A 22,526-nucleotide genomic window follows, 5' to 3' on the forward strand; every position below is an offset into this window, starting at 1 on the left:
AGGGGAGGTAAAAGAAATTTGGCACTTCTTCCCTTCTGTACCTCTCCTCCCCTTCCCTACCTTCACTACCTATTTCCACAACGCACATTGTTGTGTATACATACTTATATATATATATATATATATATATATATATATATATATATATATATATATATATATATATATATATATATATATATATATATATATATATATATATATATATATATATATATATATATATATATATATATATATATATATATATATATATATATATATATATATATATATATATATATATATATATATATATATATATATATCAACCACTCAGTTGTTACTTTTTCGCCTTAATTCCTTATTAAATTTAAAAGTTTAGTGGTTTTATTATTACACAGTGCACTTACGATTACGTGACGTGTGTGTTTGTGTGTGTGTGTGTCATGTTTCCTGGTGATGTTAGCGTGGGCGGTAGTGATGAAGGTGATAGCTGAAAGTAGATGGAAACGATACTATTACTATTACATTATTATTTTCACAAGAGTCACCTTGGCATCATTGCAGGACTAGAAGCAACAAGTAGCATTCACTAGAGGTATAAAAGGCGTTGTAGAAGGTCTCGGGTGGTGTTAGGGGAAGTGGAAGTGAAGGGTTTGGTAGGGACGCCGGTGAAGGAAGTTCATGACAGGGTGTCGTCCACCGCCCTACTCCCCTCACACGGCAGTGATCCACAAAGATGTCCTTGTTCCTGGCGGAATGAAACTGTTGCAGGAAATTACTGAAACTGACGAGCGCAACTGGAGATATTCAGGGCAGTCTCGTCTTAAATAACAGACAGAACCTCAACCTGGGACTCGTCAGGAAATGAAGTGAAGAGCATATATATATATATATATATATATATATATATATATATATATATATATATATATATATATATATATATATATATATATATATATATATATATATATATATATATATATGTGTGTGTGTGTGTGTGTGTGTGTATATAGGTAAATTTCTTTTTTTATTGTAATACTTTAAACTGGAAAACTCTCACGCAGCAATAACACGTTATCGCATCTCATTGTGTTTGTCTCCTATTTCTGTTGCGTACACACGGTTGTAACGTTTCTTATAATACGCAGGTCATGATGAGAGCACTGTATCGTAGTGGACTGTTTTCACTATCCTTCGTAATGTACGTGGTAACTGTAGCATAAGCAACGCGTCAAGTTGTCAGTAGAGTGTTATGAGCACGTGATCCTGTTATTCACGAGACACATGATACCTGTTATCACTTATTTTAACGATGAATTATTTCCACTAATTTGTTCACCCAATATTCCTTATCATATTAGTACATTATGTCATGCTATCAGAACGGTAACTGGAGATGTCAGTTTTTGAAGCTGAGTGAGGATGGCAGTGTATGGTAACCCTGGCGGCACTGGAGCTGACAGAGGAAACGTCAGTGTGTGAAATTAAGCGCCGCGGGGACACAGGTAAGGGTCTCGCACGACGTGGAGAGGTGTTTTGTATTTGTGTATTGTAAAAAGTTGTGGGCTGTGTTCCCGGAGCAAGTATTTGTGTGCAGGAGACAAGCATCACCGTGGCAGCGCCGCGTCATATGTGTTGTGTGGCAGGTTTCTCCGGAAACTCTTATCTTCATCATGAAGAGTTGCTTTTACCATGGCGGGGTGTATACAACCCTCCCTGTGTCGGCAGGACTATATACAACCCTCCCTATGTGTTACTCCGCCTTATTCCTGTCACAACCCTTTTTTACGCTGAATCACCAGCTGTAGCCACCCACCTAAGGCTACCATGCATCGGTATCTAAGGTGATAGCGCAACCGAGAGAAACCTCGGCTTCTAACCTTTGTCGAGACTGAATCTCTGGTACGACTACCTAGTCCTAGGTTCACCCAGCCTTCAATTGGGTATCGGTATGACTGGGGACGTAAAGACGGCAGAAAAAGGCCACCTTACTCCATATCCCGAGACCCCGAATGCGTGGCACTACCAGCCCTCACGACTGAGTACAGCACCCTTTCACGTTATACTTTCTCCGAATAGGGATTCATCACCGTATTCAGAATAAATAAGAATAAATAATACCTATATATCTGAACATTAATACATAATAAATGGAATTTCCGTTCACGTTTGTTCCTACTCTTACTTCTGTACTGAATAGTGCTCAGTGTTTTGCCTGATCACGGCCACGACGAACCACACCCGGGCGTGGGGGACGTGCAGCTAGGAAGAAGCAATCTAAGCCTGTTAGGGAATACTTTCCAACGCATTTCACAATTCACTTTTTTTTTTTTTCACGGTGTGCGTAGCTGCCCTACTAAGACTATTTTGAGAGCAATAGTGCCTCAGTCCTGTGTTAGAATCTTAACTTGTAGCCAACTCCCTGCTAGTGCCGCCCATCTCGAAAACCACCTCTACTTTCACTGTCAAAGTAATGAAACTGTGCTCTTGTCAGTCAAAGGGTCTTCAAGTGGAACGTGATTTGAGGAATTAAGTAAAAAAAAAAAAAAAAAAAATTGGCAAATAGAAAAATAAATAAAATACTGTTAGTTGAAAGTGGTATAGGTCTTGCACGCTTTGAGAAAAATTATAAAGGATATCTGATTCAGTTCAGAATATTTTTTTGTGCAAAGTTCTATACTAAACAAATAACGTTCCTGTGTGTGTGTGTGTGTGTGTGTCTGTGTCTGTGTGTGTGTGTGGGTGGTTGCGTGGGTGTGTGCGTACAGTTTACACATTTTTCCTGTATTTCGCGAAACTGAATTATGACGAGAAATCTTTTAAATGCAAATAATATTTATGCATATAATTATTGGTTAATAGTAGTATTAGTGCAAACATTTATTGTGCACTACCTATAGATAAATAAACATGACGCTTAAACGATATTGTCATCATAGTTTATATTGAGTATACACACACACACACACACACACACACACACACACACATTTTGTAATAGCAATACCGAACTTTCACAATGCATACAGTGGCGACACAGCAGACTAACGCACCATGACACAGTCGTAGTGTGAGCGATGAACATGTTTTTCATCACAGCCAATAACTACAGTTGTAATTATTATTTGCATCTAAGAGACTCAATCACATTTGAGATTCACATAATACAGAAAAAAATATCACCGATAATTACTGTTAAAAAAAAAAAAAAAATTAAGACAATGCAAAAGCTTGGCCGCTCAACGCTTCCTGTTTTAACGATAGTGGAGTGGGGATATCTGATAGGGAGTCTTATCTGTTGTGAATGAGGTAACAAGACACACCCCACAGTGTTATCATGTCGGTGGAGGCACACGAATATTTCATGCTACAAGAGGTGGGTGTACACAGTCACAGTGAATAACAGATAAAGTAATATTTCTCAACCTGGACACACCTCACCAGCTTCCACTCAGCACTTGCACCGCGCCGCCTGCGCACTCCCACCCACACCCTGGCAAGGCCAGTGTTCATATCGTGGTGTTATTTTCCTGTAAAGAGAAGGACATCAAAAATTGCAAGACATTATTAGGCCAATGGTTGTTTTTCACGTCACTAGCATTCATTTGAAAACTGATAAGACTTGCGCGCTGGTGAATATTTAAATATCTATCCAGAAGGAACTCTTGTAGTATTGTTGAACAGTGAAAGATTCATAGTCACAGGTTGACCTTTGTCTCTGGTGCGCCTCTACAGCTGTTTGTATGAAATACACACACACACACACACACACACACACACACACACACACACACACACACACACACACACACACACACACACACACACACACACCGTTGCAAGTCACACCGTTGGCTGTTAGTGTTTAAGTAGCGGATTAAAGAGGGGCTCAGATATCCGGCGGTACGACTTGACCTTTTTACACATGAAGACTACTCATCTGTATAGCTGATTGAATGAAATGTCACTAAATTTGTGAGACCATTTAGCAATAAGAATTCGTGTGTCCGTTTGATCATAACCATTATTAAGTTCAATAGCTGTGTTTTCCGTGTTCACCGGCATTGCATCACCGAAATCGAGCGCTGCCTCAGCAGGTTAAAGTTGTGGACAAGCATAAGTCTTCAAGGATCTACAGTTACAGTGGTAGAAGCATGCACCCTCGTGGCCGCAGCCGCATGACAGATCACATACTTTAGAAACTAGATATCAGAACTATAAAATATTAACTGAAATATTTTATTTATTGAGCTGCATAGGGAAATATATGTCTGCGATAGATTTGAAATTTCAGTGAAGTGCACAAGATTTTTTTTCTTTATGTAAGAGGGCCACTGATGAAAGGCAACAATAATCTGGATAAAAAAAAAAAAGGGCCACTCAAATGCCAGTTCCCAAATGTCAAATAGAATGATCAAATAGCAGAGGATAAGTGTCTTAAAACCTCCCTCTTGAAAGAGTTCAAGTCATAGGAAGGAGGAAATACAGAAACAGGCAGAGAGTTCCAGAGAAAGGGATCAATGATTGAGAATACCAGTTAACTTTTGCATTAGAGAGGTGGACAGAACAGAGGTGAGAGAAAGAAAGTCTCGTGCAGTTAAGCCGCGGAAGGAGGGGAGGCATGCAGTTAACAAGATCAGAAGAGCAATTAGCGTGAAAATAGTGGTAGAAGATAGAAAGAGATGCAATATTGCGGCGATGAGAGAAAGGCTGAAGACAGTCAGTTAGAAAAGAAGAGGTGATAAGACGAAAAGATTTTGATTCCACCCAATCTAAATGAGCGGCATGAGTGGAACCCCCTCCCATACATGTAAAGGAAACCTCAATTCCTCTATACATAGACGGATGAATGTTATGAAACTCATCATTGTTGCTTAAATACTAAAAACAAAAAAGTCATTCTCAAAATAATTCAGGTTTACTTATAAACATGTTAGGGAGCTCAGATGGGGAAAATGAGACACTGCGTGATGACACAGGAAGAATATTATATCGAGAAAGTATTATAGAAACCGTAGTGATGCAGACTTCAGAAAAGAAAGTAGATGGATTGTGCTTAGGAAACTTTTGGTTATGGAAAACTAGTGCACCTATAGAATTATTTCCTAGGGTTTGCGTGTCGTGATGTGGATGGAATACATCTCCCCTGACCAAGCGTATTTACGGATCACACTGACCACACAGTTGGCAACAGACCTGCATTACATGTTATCAAGTTTACTTCCTCTATCTTTTTTTTTTTTTTTTTTTCATTTTGCAATCTGCAATCTTGGTCATCCTCTTTTAGAGATTTTGGTGAAACTTTTGCTGCTGCCTTGGATATATCAAAAGCTTTTGATAGAGTCTGGCACAAAGCTTTGATTTCCAAACTACCATCCTACGGCTTCTATCCTTCTCTCTGTAACTTTATCTCAAGTTTCCTTTCTGACCGTTCTATTGCTGCTGTGGTAGACGGTCACTTTTCTTCTCCTAAATCAATTAACAGTGGTGTTCCTCAGAATTCTGTCCTGTCACCCGCTCTCTTCCTATTATTCATCAATGACCTTCTAAACCGAACTTCTTGTCCTATCCACTCCTAGGCTGATGATACCACCCTGCACTTTTCCACGTCTTTTCATAGACGTCCAACCCTTCAGAGAGTAAACATTTCACGCAGGGAAGCCACAGAACGCCTGACTTCTGATCTTTCTAAAATTTCTGATTGGGGCAGAGCAAACTTGGTATTGTTCAATACCTCAAAAACTCAATTCCTCCATCTATCAACTCGACACAACCTTCCAGACAACTATCTCCTCTTCTTCAATGACAGTCAACTGTCCCCCTCTTCTACACTGAACATACTTGGTCTGTCCTTTACTTATAATCTAAACTGGAAACTTCACATCTTATCTCTAGCTAAAACAGTTTCTATGAAGTTAGGTTTTCTGAGTCGTCTCCACCAGTTTTTCTCATTCCCCAGCTGCTAACTCTGTATAGGGACCTTATTCTTCCATGTATGGAGTATGCCTCACATGTAATGGGAGGGTTCCATTCATACCGCTCTTAGACAGGATGGAATCAAAAGCTTTTTGTCTTATCTATTCCTCTCTTCTAACTGTCTTCACCTTCTTATCACCGCAATGTTGCATCTCTTGCTATCTTCTACTGCTATTTTCAAGCCAACTGTTCTTCTGATCTTGCTAACTGCATGCTTTTCCTCCTCCTGTGGCTTCACTGCACGAGGCTTTCTTCTGTCTCTCACTCCTATTCTGTCCACTTCTCTAATGCAAAAGTTAACTAGTATTTTCAGTCATTCATCCTTTTTTCTGGTACACTGGAATTTCCTGCCTGCTTGTGTATTTCCACTTACTATGATTTGAACTCTTTCAAGAGGGAGATTTCAAGACACTTATCCTTCAATTTTTGACTACCGCTTTGGACCCTTTTCTGGGACTGGCATCTCAGTGGGCTTTTTTTTATTGGATTTTTGTTGCCCTTGGCCAGTGTCCCTTTGTAGCAAATAATCTAGTCAACCAATTTCTAGTGATCTAGGTGGAAGCCGCCAGGAATGTGAGAAGAGAAAACCGACAGGTAACCGTCAGCAGTTGCAAGTCCTTTAATCTCTTAACTCGCCAGAGATAGAGAAGAGAAAACCGACAGGTAACTGTCAGCAGTTGCAAGTCCTTTAATCTCTTAACTCTTTTTGTTCACCAGCTAAGGTTGTATTTATAGCCACTTGTTAGACTGGTTAAACTCTCTCTATCTCTGGCGAGTTAAGAGATTAAAGGACTTGCAACTGCTGACGGTTACCTGTCGGTTTTCTCTTCTCACATTCCTGGCGGCTTCCACCTAGATCACTAGAAATGGTGACTCGGAGTTAGACCGTAGTGGCCAGCTCCACCAATGCTGTGTCCCAGGTTCTTTAGCACTATAGCGTCGCCACAGCTATAGGTACCTCGCCCAGGTCAGCCCCCGCCTGACACGGACCACCACGGCCAAACCGCCACCCAGCCTGGCCCAGCCGTGACGGCACCTCACGACCCGACATCGCCGGCCACGCCTTCAGCACCACGCGCCACAGCTAAGCAGCACGTATCGTTCGTCGTGCCTCCTCACTCGGGGGAAGTTATGTAGCAAATAATCTAGTCAACCAATTTCTAGTGATCTAGGTGGAAGCCGCCAGGAATGTGAGAAGAGAAAACCGACAGGTAACCGTCAGCAGTTGCAAGTCCTTTAATCTCTTAACTCGCCAGAGATAGAGAAGAGAAAACCGACAGGTAACTGTCAGCAGTTGCAAGTCCTTTAATCTCTTAACTCTTTTTGTTCACCAGCTAAGGTTGTATTTATAGCCACTTGTTAGACTGGTTAAACTCTCTCTATCTCTGGCGAGTTAAGAGATTAAAGGACTTGCAACTGCTGACGGTTACCTGTCGGTTTTCTCTTCTCACATTCCTGGCGGCTTCCACCTAGATCACTAGAAATGGTGACTCGGAGTTAGACCGTAGTGGCCAGCTCCACCAATGCTGTGTCCCAGGTTCTTTAGCACTATAGCGTCGCCACAGCTATAGGTACCTCGCCCAGGTCAGCCCCCGCCTGACACGGACCACCACGGCCAAACCGCCACCCAGCCTGGCCCAGCCGTGACCCACCGACGCCACCCAGCCCGGCCAGCCGCCACGTGACACACACACACCGTCACCCAGCCCAGCAACCGTGGTCACCGCCGCTGCCTCGCCAGTCACCAGCCACCCTCTCTCGCAGCTGTGACTCACCACGCCTCGCCAGCCACCCAGGCCACTGAGGCCACGCTCACCTGCCGCCTCACCACCGCCACCAGGTCCTTCCCTCTCCTGCTGCCGTGACCCACCGCGCCAACTCCACCTGCTGCCTGGTCACTCCGGGGTCACCATTTCTAGTGATCTAGGTGGAAGCCGCCAGGAATGTGAGAAGAGAAAACCGACAGGTAACCGTCAGCAGTTGCAAGTCCTTTAATCTCTTAACTCGCCAGAGATAGAGAGAGTTTAACCAGTCTAACAAGTGGCTATAAATACAACCTTAGCTGGTGAACAAAAAGAGTTAAGAGATTAAAGGACTTGCAACTGCTGACAGTTACCTGTCGGTTTTCTCTTCTCTATCTCTGGCGAGTTAAGAGATTAAAGGACTTGCAACTGCTGACGGTTACCTGTCGGTTTTCTCTTCTCACATTCCTGGCGGCTTCCACCTAGATCACTAGAAATTGGTTGACTAGATTATTATATATCGACCTCGTTGGCCCTCTTCCTCACTCCGACGGCTACCGCTACATCCTCACCTGTGTCGACCGCTTCACTCGCTGGCCAGAAGCTGCACCGCTGACTGACATCTCCACTGACACCGTTGCACGTGCCTTTATCAGCACGTGGATCTCACGCTTCGGTGTTCCTGTCAGCCTCACTTCTGACCGCGGCGGCCAGTTTGAGTCCAGTGTCTGGAACAAACTGATGACACTACTCGGCATTCGACGATACAGGACTGCCAGCTACCATCCTCAGGCCAACGCTACAGTGGAACGTTTCCACCGCCAGCTGAAGTCGTCACTGATGGCTTCCAGCGACCAACACGAGAAGTGGAACGCCACCTTACCCCTCGTCCTCCTCGGCATCCGGACGTCCCTCAAGCAGGACCTTCACCACTCTTCTGCCGAGCTCGTATACGGCACCACTCTTCGACTCCCTGGCGAGCTCCTTACCAGCTCACCCGACGCCGGCCCCTGCAGCGTCCAAGACTTCGCCAGCAGTCTTAAGGAGTCGATGAGAAGCCTGCAGCCGGTGCAACCTCGCACGCACCCCGCCAAGACCTTCGTCAGCCAGGATCTCGAAGACTGCACACACGTCTTCGTCAGGGTTGACGCTGTCCGTAAACCACTACAGCGCCCCTACGAAGGCCCCTTCGAGGTCCTCCGCAGGACGAGGAAAAACATCACCATCAACAGAAACGGCTCTTCTGACGTCATAGCCATAGACCGAGTCAAGCCCGCCTACATCCTGCACACCCCGACGGCACCTCACGACCCGACATCGCCGGCCACGCCTTCAGCACCACGCGCCACAGCTAAGCAGCACGTATCGTTCGTCGTGCCTCCTCACTCGGGGGAAGTTATGTAGCAAATAATCTAGTCAACCAATTTCTAGTGATCTAGGTGGAAGCCGCCAGGAATGTGAGAAGAGAAAACCGACAGGTAACCGTCAGCAGTTGCAAGTCCTTTAATCTCTTAACTCGCCAGAGATAGAGAAGAGAAAACCGACAGGTAACTGTCAGCAGTTGCAAGTCCTTTAATCTCTTAACTCTTTTTGTTCACCAGCTAAGGTTGTATTTATAGCCACTTGTTAGACTGGTTAAACTCTCTCTATCTCTGGCGAGTTAAGAGATTAAAGGACTTGCAACTGCTGACGGTTACCTGTCGGTTTTCTCTTCTCACATTCCTGGCGGCTTCCACCTAGATCACTAGAAATGGTGACTCGGAGTTAGACCGTAGTGGCCAGCTCCACCAATGCTGTGTCCCAGGTTCTTTAGCACTATAGCGTCGCCACAGCTATAGGTACCTCGCCCAGGTCAGCCCCCGCCTGACACGGACCACCACGGCCAAACCGCCACCCAGCCTGGCCCAGCCGTGACCCACCGACGCCACCCAGCCCGGCCAGCCGCCACGTGACACACACACACCGTCACCCAGCCCAGCAACCGTGGTCACCGCCGCTGCCTCGCCAGTCACCAGCCACCCTCTCTCGCAGCTGTGACTCACCACGCCTCGCCAGCCACCCAGGCCACTGAGGCCACGCTCACCTGCCGCCTCACCACCGCCACCAGGTCCTTCCCTCTCCTGCTGCCGTGACCCACCGCGCCAACTCCACCTGCTGCCTGGTCACTCCGGGGTCACCATTTCTAGTGATCTAGGTGGAGGCCGCCAGGAATGTGAGAAGAGAAAACCGACAGGTAACCGTCAGCAGTTGCAAGTCCTTTAATCTCTTAACTCGCCAGAGATAGAGAGAGTTTAACCAGTCTAACAAGTGGCTATAAATACAACCTTAGCTGGTGAACAAAAAGAGTTAAGAGATTAAAGGACTTGCAACTGCTGACAGTTACCTGTCGGTTTTCTCTTCTCTATCTCTGGCGAGTTAAGAGATTAAAGGACTTGCAACTGCTGACGGTTACCTGTCGGTTTTCTCTTCTCACATTCCTGGCGGCTTCCACCTAGATCACTAGACCTTCTACATAAAAAAAAAAAAAAAAAATATATATATATATATATATATATATATATATATATATATATATATATATATATATATATATATATATATATATATATATATATATATATATATATATATATATATATATATATATATATATATATATATATATATATATATATATATATATACTCGTATATATATATATATATATATATATATATACTACTACTACTACTACTAGTACTACTAATAGTAGTAGTACTAGTAGTAGTAGTAGTAGCAGTAATAGTAGTAGTAGCAGCAGCAGTAGTAATAATACTTATAGTAGTAGTAGTAGTAGTAGTAGTAGTAGTAGTAGTAGTAGTAGTAGTAATAGTAGTAGTAGTTGTAGTAGTAGTAGCAGCAGTAGTAATAATAATGATAGTAGTAGTAGTAGTAGTAGTAGTAGTAGTAGTATAGTAGTGGTAATAGTAGTAGTGGTAGTAGTAGTAGTAGTAGTAGTAGTACTAGTAGTAGTAGTAATAGTAGTAGTAGTCTCAAAAACTCAATTCCTCCCTCTATCAACTCCACACAACCTTCCAGATAACTATCCTCTCTTCTTCAAAGACACTCAACTGTCCCCTTCTACACTGAACATCCTCGGTCTATCCTTTACTGATATTCTAAACAGGAAACTTCACACCTCATATCTCTCTCTCTCTCTCTCTCTCTCTCTCTCTCTCTCTCTCTCTCTCTCTCTCTCTCTCTCTCTCTCTCTCTCTCTCTCTCTCTCTCTCTCTCTCTCTCTCTCTCTATATATATATATATATATGTATATATATTTAAAACAGTTTCTATGGAGTCAGGTGTTCTGAGTCGCCTCCGCCGGTTTTTTCTCATTCTCCTCTCCAAGCTGCTAATTCTGTACAGGAACCTTATTCGTCCATGTGTCATGGGACAAAATTGCAAATCGGAAAGAAAAAAAAGGTAGTTGGAGAAGAGAATAACATCCAAATAATAATAATCACGTGAAATATTTTTTATAGCCTAAAGGAATGGTTATGAATGTAAAAATTTACTTGGCTCTTGGTTACGTAAATAAAATTTTGTATATACATTTGCAATCATTAAAACTTTAGAACAAGAAAATTAAATGAAATTGTAAGCTACGAATTGTTAAATTAGATGTTGATTTATGTAGCTGAAGAAGGCACGGAGAGTAATATCCTTTGGTTTACAAGGCAACTGGAAAATAACCATATTTCCGGTTTCTGCTGAGCCTGTCACGTGAAAATCCCAGTCACAAAACATTGTTCATTAAGAGAAAATGTGCCAGAACTGATAATATTAGGTATTTTGAGAGAAATTCTTCGTTAATATTTAGATCTAACGAATATTAATAGTGTTAAAATCCAAGAGTACGTGAGACCATTACCAACAACGTCCAAGAAGAATCTATGAATGTAGAAGGGGTCTAAACTATTAAGGATATTGCAAAATTATGTCTTATAATTAAGCGGAGGACCTGGGTTGTACGGCGGCCAGTATATAATGCCCCTGCCACATAAAAAATGTAGTAATGATGATAATAGTAATAATAATAATAATAATAATAATAATAATAATAATAATAATAATAATAACTGATAAAACAAAAAAAAGATAAATATAATGAAATAGTTAAATAAACGATTAATGATGATAATGATGGACGATAACTTAAATATTACGTATTTACGTATTTTTTATTTAGAAACTAATAGAGTTTAATTAATTAACCTTTAATGGTAATGCCGAGAATAACGTTTTGCTACCTCTGAAAGTCAAATTTTCTAAGTAATTGACAAATACAATAACATGGGTCAAGATAGAAAATTGTATGAAGGTCATAAGAACGTAACATTGCAGCATTGGTAACTTGTGGATGTAACGTGTGGGAGCTTGTTAAGTTAATGAAGAACAAGTTGTGCACACAGACCAATGTATAAGTTAACATTGGTAATAAATTCACGAGACAAAAGCATCAGCATACATTAGAAAACAAGCCATGATTTACAGACCTCATGGATAAAATAATTTAGTAAAGAAAGAAGTACGAGAGAGAAAGATAAGCCCAGATAGACCCAATGGATTCAAAACGGTGGCAGGTGCAGGAAGGGACGACGAGATATGAGACAGAGAATTGAGATTGAAAGGCTTGTCAACAGAGCTTGACAGAAATGGGTCTGTGAGGAGCTCTCCAGGCTACAAGTTTCGCACGTCCATCTGACGAAGTGTGTCATCAGTGACGTCACTCCGTCGACGGGAAAATTCATCGGAGCTGCCAAATATGCTATTGCCAAGTGGCAACATCGCTCTTCTGTCTTATGGAAGGATATTTGGCAGCTCCAATTTATTTTCTCGTCGACGGAGTGACGTCACTAATGACACACTCCGTCCGCAAACGGACATGCGAGACGGATTGCATGAACTACAAGTATGAGGCGGCCCTGACTCATGATAGAGGCTGCATGGGGGAAGCAGGGTTGTATGCAACAGTATGTCAGGCTGGTGGTGGCGATGAGATAGGCACAGAGTGCGTCAAACTTAAGATTTGGCTTATTCTGCGTAAAATATGATTTACATACCCTACGAAAAAAAAAAAAAAATCTTAAACCTTAAAAAGTTACTGTATCACTGTGTTATTAACCTCTCTTTTCTCGCCAAATCCTCTTCCTGTACATTTTTCATTTTCAGCACAAATATTAACTAGCCTGCCAATGAAAAACCTCTCCGCACGAGAGGATTAGGGAGAGTAACAGATGGCGTCCGTTGTAAAGAAGATGGAAGGGAGCTCGCGTTCTGGAGTTCCGGGAGTTAAACTGAATATGAGCTGGCTTCGTTTTGCGCAATATGTATAGCTCCAAACAAACAAAAAAAAAAAAAAGTGACCTCGCGTCCCAGCGAAGGCCCAGCAATCCTCGCTCTAAGTGTGTGTGTGAGAGAGAGAGAGAGAGAGAGAGAGAGAGAGAGAGAGAGAGAGAGAGAGAGAGAGAGAGAGAGAGAGAGTGAAAAAATACTCTGCAAAATACTTAATCCCACCATGGAAGCAGCAAACAAGTTGTATTGCAAATCATAATAGGTAAATTATACAAAGCGATAAAGCAAACAAATCAATAAGTAAACAAATAAAATAAATATAAATCAAGATAATGAATAGACAAATAACTAAAATATCCAAACAAATCGATTGATAGCCGCATGAATCAATATATATATATATATATATATATATATATATATATATATATATATATATATATATATATATATATATATATATATATATATATATATATATATATATATATATATATATATATATATATATATATATATATATATATATATATATATATATATATATATATATATATATATATATATATATATATATATATATATATATATATATATATATATATATATATATATATATATATATATATATATATATATATATATATATATATATATATATATATATATATATATATATATATATATTGACCGATGGAAAGATATACATGCTACGTTCGTTGTAGGAAACCATCAAAAAGAAAGTGGCTTTGTGGTGACACAAAACCAGCATGTTGTGGTGCTGGAGATGATGCAATTTGTCTGGGCAGGAAGGAGCGCTTATGGTGAGGCAAGAGTTGTAAGCAGACTTGAACCATGACCATTGTCTCGCCAACTGGCTGTGGTGGGCGGGTGAGGTGTTGCAGCACACCCAGGTGTGTACAGCGGTACTCCATGTCAAGGTTTTCTAGCTAGAGAGAGAGAGAGAGAGAGAGAGAGAGAGAGAGAGAGAGAGAGAGAGAGAGAGAGAGAGAGAGAGTCATGAGGAAGTATAAGTAAGCCGTGTGTAGGACAGAGCGGACAGACTGCGGTATCACAGGACCACAAATGCAATCTGTAGTTACATTCTCAGAACATGAATTAAGCTGACAGCCTGAGCTGGGTTGCCAAGTGTCTTTCAGTGACGCACTGTCACTGGAGACGAGCAAAGGATATACACACATACGGTTTTTTACACATTTTTTTAATTGAAACGTTGATAAAATAATGAATGTTATGGTGTTAGAAAGGCAAGTTGTTAATTTACGATGATGAGGTGACTGGTGAGCGATCACACACACACACACACACACACACACACACACACACACACAGGCACACTGTCAAGGCCATGTGGTAAGTAATGTAAGTGGTAAAGCATGTACGTACGTGGTGATTTTATTTATTTATTCATTTACTTATTTATTTAGAAGATATTTAGATGTTAACTTTAGTAAGCCAAGTCACTGACATAACGGAACAATGACTGGGTGAGGTGTAGATGTCATCGCCTGAGCCCTAATGACAACTTAAAATGAAGAGTTCGGCCGAAGGTTGAAGGTGATGGGCGGTCCAGCTTACCCTCCAGCTATCCCTCTCTCTCGGATCCATGCTCCTCCTCTTCCTTCTCCACTTGCTCCTTAACTCAACAGGTGCCAGCGTTATTTGTAATGCTATTTATTCCTATTTTTACATGCACCAAAAATAAAGATCATACCTTTATCCAAATTGTTCGTGGTTACAGTTTTACTCAGTCGCTGGCATGTCTAGGCCAACTCATTGCCATCTGCGGAAATTAGGGCTTAAATGGTCAGGTGTAGAAGCTGTTCCTACACATAGCAACTATCTATAATACTGAGATGAATATTACCGTTGATACTTTGAGGATGGCATGGCAGTGTGTCGTGCTGCTGCCATAAAGTACTAGTGTATTGGAAGAGGTGTCCATAGGCTACTAGTCTTCCTGCAACTCTGAAGTACTCGTACATCTCGAGAAGGTTGCACAATTTCACCTTGAACAATTATTGCTGTATTCTACCCGCCTCGGTTTCTCTTCTAAGCGAGTGACTCATTTGCTGTCAGTCGGTGAGTGCATGTAGTGTGTGGTGAGCTGGTACTCCACTCTGGTTGTGCTGGTGATTGTCTCGCTACAATGACGAGCTGCCGCAGGTTCGACGGATGAGTGAACGTGGCCTAGGTCAGTCCTGACGTCCACCCTTTGAATTTATTACTTTATCAACGTGTAGATAATACTATAACATAGATAATTCATATAATAATGTGCTATTTATCATTCATGTACAATGTAAATGACTTATATGATGTTATCATTCACTGAAGTTAAAGTGTGTGTGTGTGTGTGTGTGTGTGTGTGTGTGTGTGTGTGTGTGTGTGTGTGTGTGTATCGCAGACCGTGGAGACTCCTAACGTGACGTAATAAGAGACTTTGGTAATATTACCGGAGGTCTTATGGTGAAACTCTGAGGCTTGCCTTATGAAAATAAATAGTAACGTGAGCAGATTCCAGGTTCTACAATAAATATTTCCAAATTAAGAAAATAAAATAAATAAATAAATAAAAATACGCAACTCTAGTATAGTCCTGCACCTTCAGTAATGAGTCATGGCTTGTATCGCCTCACGTGAGAAAACTTTTAAAATGGGGTCATTGCGGTAGCTCAAAAGAGAATAGGGACCTGAATAACCAGTGATTTCAAGTCCCGCGGACCTTGACTCTTCAGCGGCGACGAATGAGTGTGGGAGGAGTGAGGACGAGTGCACCCCCAGAATTTGGTGGTTAGAGGCTATGCAAAATAGAAATTGTATTTTTTTTTTTTTATGTAGGAAGGACACTGGCCAAGGGCAACAAAAATCTAATAAAAAAGATGCCCACTGAAATGCCAGTCCCATAAAAGGGTCAAAGCAGTGGTCAAAAATTGATGAATAAGTCTCTTGAAACTTCCCTCTTGAAGGAATTCAAGTCATAGGAAGGTGGAAATACGGAAGCAGGCAGGGAGTTCCAGAGTTTACCAGAGAAAGGGATGAATGATTGAGAATACTGGTTAACTCTTGCGTTAGAGAGGTGGACAGAATAGGGGTGAGAGAAAGAAGAAAGTCTTGTGCAGCGGGGCCGCAGAAGGAGAGGAGGCATGCAGTTAGCAAGATCAGAGGAGCAGTTAGCATGAAAATAGCGGTAGAAGACAGCTAGATATGCAACATTGCGGCGGTGAGAGAGAGGCTGAAGACAGTCAGTTAGAGGAGAGGAATTGATGAGACGAAAAGCTTTTGATTCCACCCTGTCTAGAAGAGCAGTATGAGTGGAACACCCCCAGACATGTGAAGCATACTCCATACATGGACGGATAAGGCCCTTGTACAGAGTTAGCAGCTGGAGGGGGTGAGAAAAACTGGCGGAGATGTCTCAGAACACCTAACTTCATAGAAGCTGTTTTAGCTAGAGATGAGATGTGAAGTTTCCAGTTCAGATTATAAGTAAAGGACAGACCGAGGATGTTCAGTGTAGAAGAGGGGGACAGTTGAGTGTCATTGAAGAAGAGGGGATAATTGTCTGGAAGGTTGTGTCGAGTTGATAGATGGAGGAATTGAGTTTTTGAGGCATTGAACGATACCAAGTTTGCTCTGCACCAATCAGAAATTTTAGAAAGATCAGAAGTCAAGCGTTCTGTGGCTTCCCTGCGTGATATGTTTACCTCCTGAAGGGTTGGACGTCTATGAAAAGACGTGGAAAAGTGCAGGGTGGTATCATCAGCGTAGAAGTGGATAGGACAAGAAGTTTGGTTTAGAAGATCATTAATGAATAATAAGAAGAGAGTGGGTGACAGGACAGAGCCCTGAGGAACACCACTGTTAATAGATTTAGGAGAAGAACAGTGACCGTCTACCACAGCAGCAATAGAACGGTCAGGAAGGAAACTTGAGATGAAGTTACAGAGAGAAGGATAGAAACCGTAGGAGGGTAGTTTGGAAATCAAAGCTTTGTGCCAGACTCTATCAAAAGCTTTTGATATGTCCAAGGCAACAGCAAAAGTTTCACCAAAATCTCTAAAAGAGGATGACCAAGACTCAGTAAGGGAAGCCAGAAGATCACCAGTAGAGTGGCCTTGACGGAACCCATACTGGCGATCAGATAGAAGGTTGTGAAGCGATAGATGTTTAAGAATCTTCCTGTTGAGGATAGATTCAAAAACTTTAGATAGGCAGGAAATTAAAGCAATAGGACGGTAGTTTGAGGGATTAGAACGGTCACCCTTTTTAGGAACAGGTTGAATGTAGGCAAACTTCCAGCAAGAAGGAAAGGTAGATGTTGACAGACAGAGCTGAAAGAGTTTGACTAGGCAAGGTGCAAGCACGAAGGCACAGTTTCGGAGAACAATAGGAGAGACCCCATCAGGTCCATAAGCCTTCCGAGGGTTTAGGCCAGCGAGGGCATGGAAAACATCATTGCAAAGAATTTTAATATGTGGCATGAAGTAGTCAGAGGGTGGAGGAGAGGGAGGAATAAGCCCAGAATCGTTCAAGGTAGAGTTTTTAGCAAAGGTTTGAGCGAAGAGTTCAGCTTTAGAAATAGATGTGATAGCAGTGGTGCCATCTGGTTGAAATAGAGGAGGGAAAGAAGAAGAAGCAAAGTTATTGGAGATATTTTTGGCTAGATGCCAGAAATCACGAGGGGAGTTAGATCTTGAAAGGTTTTGACATTTTCTGTTAATGAAGGAGTTTTTGGCTAGTTGGAGAACAGACTTGGCATGGTTCTGGGCTGAAATATAAAGTGCATGAGATTCTGGTGATGGAAAGCTGAAGTACCTTTTGTGGCCCACCTCTCTATCATGTATAGCACGAGAACAAGCTGTGTTAAACCAAGGTTTAGAAGGTTTAGAACGAGAAAAAGAGTGAGGAATGTACGCCTCCATGCCAGACACTATCACCTGTGTTATGCGCTCAGCACACAAAAACGGGTCTCTGACACGGAAACAGTAGTCATTCCAAGGAAAATCAGCAAAATACCTCCTCAGGTCCCCCCAACTAGCAGAGGCAAAACGCCAGAGGCACCTTCGCTTAGGGGAATCCTGAGGAGGGATTGGAGCGATAGGACAAGATAAAGATATATATATATATATATATATATATATATATATATATATATATATATATATATATATATATATATATATATATATATATATATATTAGATATGTGTCGGATGTCTGCATTCGCATCCGCATCCGCGGAACACCAGCATAATTTTTAACATCCGCATCCGCATCCTCATTTTTATACATTAAGCAACCGCATCCGCATCCGTATCCGTATTTGCATATGTGATGAAATAAATATGCACATCTACATCTGCATCCGCACCACACACAAAGAGGATGTGGTGGATATTACAGACTACAGAGTACAGAGCTTGGAAAGTTGAGGAAAATTAACAAATGCATGTTTACTTAATTATGTACTAAAATTACACCGTTTATTCATTTCCTTTCAAATTTACACAGCCTAATGTGTCAAGAGTTTTGCGAACGGAGAGAAGGAAGGAGAGAATTTTGCAAAGTGACTATGTATGCATCATGTAAATATGTAAAAGTCTGTAATACCACTGTATATATGTACTATGTGTAATACTGCATAAGTAATTAAGTATGAACGGAGCAGCCTGGCTGGCAAGGAGAGAGAGAGAGAGAGAGAGAGAGAGAGAGAGAGAGAGAGAGAGAGAGAGAGAGAGAGAGAGAGAGAGAGAGAGAGAGAGAGAGAGTGTGTGTGTACGTATGTATTTGTGTACGAGTATGTGAACAATATATACATGCATTATCCATATTTGTGTATGTAGATCCTACTTCCTCTTAAAGTTCCCAAGATAGGTTTTCAGTGCTTCGTCCTTAACTTTATATTGTGTAGTTATACAAAAATGACTGAAAAATATGGAAGCTGTTTTAGAGAGAGGTTAATCTTTTGTTGAGGACAGACTCAAAAACTTTAGAAAGATAGAAAATTAAAGCTATAGGCCAGTAATTTGAAGGACTGGAAGTCACTCTCCTTAGGAACAAATTGAATGTGGTGAAACTCCCAGAGAGAAGGAAAAATGGATCCTGACAAACTGAGAGGAAAAAGCTCGACCAGGCAAGGAGCGAGCAGGGAAACACAGTTACAGAGAACGATTGGTGGAACTCCAACAGGACCAGAAGCCTTCCAAGGATAAAGGTCAAAGAGTGCACAGAAAGCATCATTACGAATAATTACTATAACAGGCATAATATATCCATAGGGGCAGGTGAGAGAGGAACAAGCCCTGAATTATGTAATTAATTATGTAATTTTTATGTAATGATAAGGTTGTTCAATGCAACTTTCAGAGAAGCGAAGCTACCGAAAGACTGGCAACAAGCAAGTTATATATATATATATATATATATATATATATATATATATATATATATATATATATATATATATATATATATATATATATATATATATATATATATATATATATATATATATATATATATATATATATATATATATATATATATATATATATATATATATATATATATATATATATAGGACAGACCGTGCTAGTTACAGAGGCATATCACTGCTTTGCCATATGGATGAATTCTATTAAAGGGTTATTGAACACAGAATTAGAACAGCTGTTGAGAACAAGTTGAGCAACCTAGAAAGAGCACAATTGACCTTACCTTTCCATTAAGATGGTACTAGAGCAGTGGTTTCTAAACTTTTTCAGCTTGTTACCAATTTAACACGCTATATTAAGCGTGTTAACCCTTTCACAATATGTTGTTAATATTGATATACATTAAAACTAGGCTTTAGTGTCAGCTGATGCTCTCAGAGAAACTAAACATGCGAAATGGAGGCAGGCTCAGGTAATGAATGACACACGTTCTGAACACACGTCGTGAACAAGGTTGCTAAGTAACTGCCCTGGAGCATACCTGTCAAAATACCCTTTGCTTGCCACACACTTGAATATTTATACTTTTCTATTACTGTTAACAATTTTTAATGTTTATTGTTGTTCAATTTAACTTTATTATTGAATTATAATAGGTTTACTTTACAAATTTATATGTTAAGACTAATCCTAATGCCAAGAACCGCAATGTTTTTTTTTTTTTTAGTTTCCGGAATTCTTCACTTTTTTTTTTCTATCATCTCTCCATTATTGCCGAAAAATTGTATTATCCTCAGTCACCTCCAGTTCAGGAACTCTGTCCCTCTGTCTCTGTCTCTGTGTGCCGAGCGCATAACAGAGGTGATAGTGTTTGGCATAGAGGCGTACATTCCTCACTCTTTTTCTCGACCTAAAACCTTCCAAACTTTGGTTTAACACAGCTTGTTCTCAAGCTATACATGATAGAGAGGTGGCCCACAATAGGTACTTGAGCCTTACATCACCAGAATCTCATGCGCCTTATATTTCTGCCCGGAACCATGCCAAGTCTGTTTTCCAACTAGCCAAAAACTCTTTCATTAATAAAGTGTCAAAATCGTTCAAGATCTAACTTCCCTCGTGACTTCTGGCATCTAGCCAAAAATATTTCCAATAACTTTGCTTCTTCTTCTTTCCTTTATTTCAACCAGATGGCACCACTGCTATCACATCTATCTCTAAAGCTGAACTCTTCGCTGAAACTTTGCTAAAAAAAAACTCTACCTTGGGCGATTCAGGGCTTGTTCCTCTCTCTCTTCCACCTTCTGACTAGTTTATGCTACCTATTAAAATTCTTCGTAATGATGTTTTGCGTGCCCTCGCTGATCTAAACCCTCGGAAAGCTTATGTACCTGATGGGGTCCCTCCTATTGTTCTCTTAAACTGCGCCTCCGTGTTTGTACCTTGCCTAGTCAAACTCTTTCAACTCTGTCTGTCAACGTCTACCTTTCCTTCGTGCTGGAAGTTTGCCTACATTTAGCCAGTTCTTAAAAAGAGTGACCGTTTTAATTCCTCAAACAACCGTCCTGCCTTAATTTCCTGCCTATCTAAAGTTTTTTAATCCATTCTCAACAAGAAGATTCTTAAACATCTATCACTTCACAATCTTCGATCTGATCGCCAGTATGGGTTCCGTCATGGCCGTTGTACTGGTGATCTGGCTTTCCTTACTGAGTCTTGGTCATCCTCTTTTAGAGATTTTGGTGAAACTTTTGCTGTAGCCTTATAGACATATCAAAAGCTTTTGATAAAGTCTGGCACAAAGCTTTGATTTCCAAAGGACCTTATCCTTTCATGTATGGAATATGCTTCACATGTATGGGGGTGTTCTACTCATACCGCTCTTTTAGAGAGGGTGGAATCAAAAGCTTTTCGGCTCATCAGCTCCTCTCCTCTAACTGACTGTCTTCAGACTCTTTCTCATCGTCACAGTGTTGCATCTCTAGCTATCTTCTACCGCTATTTTCATGCTAACTGCTCTTCTGATCTAACGAACTGCTTGCCTCCTCTCCTCTCACGGCCTCGCTGCACAAGACTTTCTTCTTTCTCTCACCCCTATTCTGTCCACCTCTCTAATGCAAAAGTTAACCAGTATTCTCAATCATTGATTCCTTTATCTGGTAAACTCTGGAACTCTCTGCCTGCTTTTGTATTTCCACCTTCCTATGACTTAAATTCCTTCAAGACACTTATCCTTCAACTTTTGACTACCGCTTCGAACTCTATGCGGGGATCGTCTTCTCAGTAGGCTTTCTTTTTATTGGATTTTTGTTGCCCTTGTCCGAAGTCCCTCCTACATAAAAAAAAATAAAATAAAATAATAATAATAATAATAATAATAATAATAATAGTAATAAAATAAATGGTAGTTGGACAGAAGTAAATATATCGGTTTTATAGATAAAGAAAAAAGAAAAAAAACATTTTGACAGAATAAACAGAAAGAAATTATTATGGTATGTTCTGGAAGATCTTTATTATGGTATAAACCTAAAGTTAACAAGTTCTGAAAAACATGTAAGACATCCGAGTCAAATGTGGTGACTTGGATGGTGGATAGTTTGAAGTGAGGAGTGGAGTGCGGCAGGGAGGAGTGCTGTCGCCAGTACTGTTTATCGTCTTCATTGGCAAATGTCTCAGGGACTATATACAGCACACAAGAGAAGAAAAATTTGTCTATGCTGATGATGTTGCTGTGGTGGTGGATTCTTCCGGTGGTTTCCAGAATACAGTGGATTGATGGCAAGAAGGAATGGAAGAAAATTAAAAGAAAATAAGTACAATAAAAACTGAGGTGATGGGAGTAGGTAGAGTATTAGAAGAGGTAATTATCCATTGAAACAGAGAAAGATTGAAAGAAACAAAAAAAAAAAATGTGTACCTAGGTATCAATATAAACAAATGGAATTTAAATGAGACTGAATATAATAGAAGAATTGAAAAATACAATGCAAACTTTAATGCATTATATCATATACTCAAAGACAAA

At 40.7% G+C, this 22,526-nt stretch overlaps 1 protein-coding gene across 9 annotated transcripts in view; it reads left to right on the forward strand.

Moving 5' to 3' along the window:
* Window positions 1-22,526, forward strand: part of LOC135099770 (glycerol-3-phosphate dehydrogenase, mitochondrial-like) — a 166,368-nt gene that overhangs the window by 1,339 nt on the left and 142,503 nt on the right. The window contains exon 1 of one of the 9 annotated variants that reach the window (XM_064002283.1): window positions 1,341-1,493. The exons of 6 other annotated variants lie outside the window; for them this stretch is intronic. In XM_064002283.1, coding sequence (XP_063858353.1) covers window positions 1,421-1,493 — 73 coding nt within the window. In that variant the 5' untranslated portion in view covers window positions 1,341-1,420. Of the gene's footprint in view, window positions 1-1,340; window positions 1,494-15,124; window positions 15,256-22,526 lie in introns of those variants that run through there. 2 more of the 9 variants (XM_064002286.1, XM_064002287.1) reach the window with 2 other exon arrangements.

Source organism: Scylla paramamosain, chromosome 4, assembly GCF_035594125.1.
Source record: "Scylla paramamosain isolate STU-SP2022 chromosome 4, ASM3559412v1, whole genome shotgun sequence".
Taxonomy (NCBI): domain Eukaryota; kingdom Metazoa; phylum Arthropoda; class Malacostraca; order Decapoda; family Portunidae; genus Scylla; species Scylla paramamosain.